At 57.9% G+C, this 4,084-nt stretch overlaps 1 protein-coding gene across 1 annotated transcript in view; it reads right to left on the reverse strand.

Annotated features, from left to right (window-relative positions):
- DEF6 (DEF6 guanine nucleotide exchange factor) overlaps positions 1-4,084 on the reverse strand; it is a 13,063-nt gene that overhangs the window by 2,613 nt on the left and 6,366 nt on the right. Inside the window, exons 3-7 of the mRNA XM_009638243.2 lie at positions 3,443-3,628; positions 1,223-1,450; positions 996-1,142; positions 718-826; positions 529-635 (exon numbers count right to left, since the gene is read on the reverse strand). Coding sequence (XP_009636538.1) covers positions 529-635; positions 718-826; positions 996-1,142; positions 1,223-1,450; positions 3,443-3,628 — 777 coding nt within the window. The remainder of the gene's footprint in view (positions 1-528; positions 636-717; positions 827-995; positions 1,143-1,222; positions 1,451-3,442; positions 3,629-4,084) is intronic.

Here is a 4,084-nt window from a genome sequence, read left to right on the forward strand (position 1 = left end):
CCCGGCGGCGGGGAGAAGAGCCATCAGCGCAGGCAGCCGGCAGAGCCACTGCCACCGTCCCCAGGGCCCCCAGTCCCCGTACCCCTGGGCGGATGGGGATGTCTGCCACACCATGGAGTGAGCTCCAAAGCAAGGCTGTTCCCCTGCTCAGGAGGACACACCACGTTGTTCAGAGCCAGCACTGGCTGCGAGGTCAGAAGTGGGCTCCCTGGCCAGCCTGGCACTAGCACTCGCCTCTCGCTTGCCCCCCAGCTTCATACACCCCGGGGGCGGGTTGTCCTCATCTCCTGCTCCTGGGGTATCTCATGCCCGGTGGTGCTGACCCCTCTGTCCCTCATCCCTGGGTCACACACAGCCCTTGGGAGCCTGGAGGTGATGGGTGGCAGCAGCATTGCTGCAAGAAGGGGACACGCTCCTAAAAGCTCCTCCAACCCCCCTGGGCTACTGCGGGCAAGGGAAGGGGAAGGAAGCATCCACCCCACGAGTGACGCAGCCCCGTGGCAGGACACGCCATGAGGATGCACCCACCTGCTCAGCCTCCCGCAGCTGAATCTCTAGAGTCCTCTGCATCTCCTCGTGCTGGTGCTTCCGCCGCTGCTCCTCCTCCTGCAGAAGGATCTCTGCCCTGTCTGGATCTGGGGAGGGAAGGGGAGGGTCAGTGGGGACGCGGTGGGGGCCACAGGGAAGCTGGGGAGGGGGCGCAGGGTGGGCACAGACCTAAGGTCCATTCCTGGCGCTGCCGGGTGTCGGAAGCGCTCATCTCATAGGTGCGGGAGGAGGTCTTCACGCAGAACATGCACCTCTTCCCATCCCGGTCGGGCAGAACCTGCAGGGAGAGGACACAGGATGGCGTTACCCCCCTGTACCCTACCTTATCCCCACTTTCTTCGGCCATAGGACTGGGTCTCCCATGCTTGTGGATGGGAAACTGCATATTCTTGGGTTCCCCTTCCCGGGGTCTCCTGTCCCCCAGCTGAGCATGGCCCAGGCTGTACCTCCACGCAGCAGTGCTTGTCCAAAGCGATGCTCCCCTTCTTCTCCTTCCGTTCCTCACTCATGTAGTAGGACAGGACACTGGGCTTCAGCGTGAACCACCGCTCCGACCAGTTCCTCCTCAGCTGGCCCTTCTTCCAGAGGTAGCCCTGCGCCCAAGAGACACGCGGATCAAAACCGGGGTGGGGGCAGGACGGGGTTTGTGCCCCAGGACATGGGGGCTCCTTGCCTGTTTGAGCACATCCTCGATGACCTCCTGGTACACCTCCTCCACAGCCATGCTGACGGCCTCCTGCTCGATGCCTCTCAGGAACCGCCCCGAGTTCACCATGTCCAGGAACTGCCAGACCGTCAGCCCCCCCTGCCCCTGCGGCTCCTGGGACAGGTAATCATCCAGCTCGCAGGAGTTCAGCTCCACATTCATGGCGGTGCAGATCTTCTTCAGCAAATACTCCACCTGCGGGGACGGGGAGCTCAGCAATGGGGAGAAGCAAGAGCCATCCCCACCCCACCAACCCATTTTGGAGAGCCCAAGACCACATCTCTTTCCAGCCTGGAGATGCAGGACCATTATCCCAGCAGTATCACCCCTTGTGATGGTTGACAGTCATGGTCAAGGTGTTCCAGGCAGCAGACAGGCTCAGGAGGTTGATGTTGGGTTAGAGCTTGACCGCTACTGCGAGGTTTTTCCTTTTAACTGCAAGGCTGGGATGGTTTTGGCTTGTTTGTCTGCAGAGAAAACTCTGCACAAGCCAAGTGCCTGAGGGAGAAGAGACCAACGGTGCTGTCCCTCACACTCAGCCCGCAAGGCAGGTACCTCAGACCATGACCCTGACCTTGGCATCACTCTGGTTCCCAGCAGACGTCCTAAAAACACTGGGGAGGAGCAGGGGAAGAGGTCCCTATGGAGGAATCATAGAATGTTTGGGGTTGGAAGGGATCTTTAGAGGTCACAGAATCATAGAATGTTTGGGGTTGGAAGGGGTCTTTAGAGGTCATCTACTCCAACCCCCAAAGGAGGAGACGAGCATTGTTTTGAAACTGTAAATAAATTGCTTTAAAGGGAGCTAAAAGTGTTGAGAATAGCCTGACGTCGGGAGGACCTATTTCAGGTTTTGCTGCCAGCTCTCCTCTACCCACGGTCTAGGGGCCAGGGAGGGTGGGTGGCCGCAGAGAGCCACGCAGAAAGGTGAAAACCAGCAGGGTCCCCGCACCCAGCTGGATTTTTCTTTGCACCATCTAACTAGGACAGCAGGACAAGAATTTACTGTAGTTTTTTTTTTTTTTTTTTTTTTTTTTTTTTTTTCTTTTTTCTTTTTTTTTTTTTTCAAGCTCAGCCCTGCAAGCAGAAAGATGATTCAGTTTGTCATGGTCTGGGGAACAGGAAACACCTCTCCCGGGGAGCAGGAAGTGCGGTTGCCCTCCTACGTCTGCGCAGCACTGTGTTTCTTGTCTTTTTTTTGCCCTTTTTTTTTTTTTTTTTTGGCTTTTCTGCTGATCTCAGGAGGTTGATGGTGTAGGAGCCAACGGCAGCTGCTTGCCCAGCTGAGCCCCCCTCCTGGCAAGGCCACTCTTGGCTTCTGAGCTTGTCCCTCCCTCCCCAGATCTGCCCACCTTCTCGCTGGGGTTTGATCTGACCCCCAGAGAAGGGAGAACCCCCCCCTCCAAATGCCAGGTGGAATTTGGAGATCTGGAGATTACTGCCAGCAGCTTTGCAGGGCAGCCAGGGCAACCTCGCTCTTAACTCTCTGGATGCTGGTTGGTGGCAACGGGCATGGAAAGGGACAACTGGGTCTGCTCTGCCACTGCCTTCGTGGTGGCATGGGCTGAAAGCAGCACAAGGGACACAGCCCTGTCCTGCCTGACAGCGATTCCATGGGGAGCAACCGCCCGTCGCACCAGACTTGAAGGATTTTCATCTTCTCTTTCTCCCTCATCGAAATCAGGAGGAGTCCTCCAACACCGTGCTCAACTCAACGCTTGGGTGGGATGGAAGGGCTTTAGGCAAGGGACCAGCCCCAGCAGGAGCTGAGCTGCGTATGTTCCTTTGCTGGGGCTCTGAGAACTGGCACATTCATGTCACAGCAGAGAAAAGAGCTTGTTGGTGTAGGCTTGGGCCATGGCAGAGCACTATGGACCAGCCCACACCTCATCCTCCAAGACATCTATACTTGAGAGGCTTCAGCATTTCGGAGGCGTCCTCCCAGGTCACCCCCCTCTCCCTGGGCAGCGGGGGTGGCCATGGGCACAGCCGGGGGTGCCCGGGGCAGACAGCCCCCTCCTCCTACCCCTGGCCTGCTCGCCCTCACACCCTGGAGCACCACATCTTTTAGGATGTGGTGGGACATGCCAGGAAGCGATAGTGGGATGTGTCATCCCCAACCGCGGCTCTGCCAGCACGCAGAGCCCTGGGAGGATGAGGATGGGCCGGGGGGGAGGCAGGTCCTACCTCATCTGGCACCATGACGAGAGGGTATTTGTCTTCAGACAGAAAGTTGAAGAGACACCAGAGCTTGAAGGCATCTTGGTGGGATACAATGCTATTCCCGTTCCGGTCAGGCTTGTAATTCTTCTTTGCAGTCAGGGTCCAGCAGAGCTCATCAAAGTTTTCTTTGACAAAAGCACCTTCCTCCACCTGCGGGCGGGAGCCAGGGGGTGAGTGTGGTGCTGCAGGGCTACAGAGGGGGTTTGGGGGGGGAAGCACTGGCAGGAAGAAACCTTCACACCTGAAACCTGTCCCAGAGGGTGAGAAGTATGGAGTGATTGGTACATGGGACCCATAACTAGAGTGGAAGTGGGCACAGACCCACGATGCCAGAGTACACGTCCCCAGCACGGGTCCCCTTATCCACGCCAAGCAAGGCATCCTGGCCGGTAGAGGAGATGCTACAGCAGCACCTGGGCATCACGTCACAGCCATGGTGGCTCAGACATGTCCTGCTGGGCTTTGGAGCACCACCAGGAACCCCCACGGCAAAGCCCACCTCCCCAACACCTCCATGGGTTGCTCTCGTTATCCCATTTGACCATAAAGAGGAACTAAGCCTCGGCAAAGGGAAGCAATGGGCCACAGGCAGGCAGCAGCGGCGGC

This window comes from Egretta garzetta, unplaced genomic scaffold, assembly GCF_000687185.1.
Source record: "Egretta garzetta isolate BGI_Z169 unplaced genomic scaffold, ASM68718v1 scaffold105, whole genome shotgun sequence".
Lineage (NCBI taxonomy): Eukaryota > Metazoa > Chordata > Aves > Pelecaniformes > Ardeidae > Egretta > Egretta garzetta.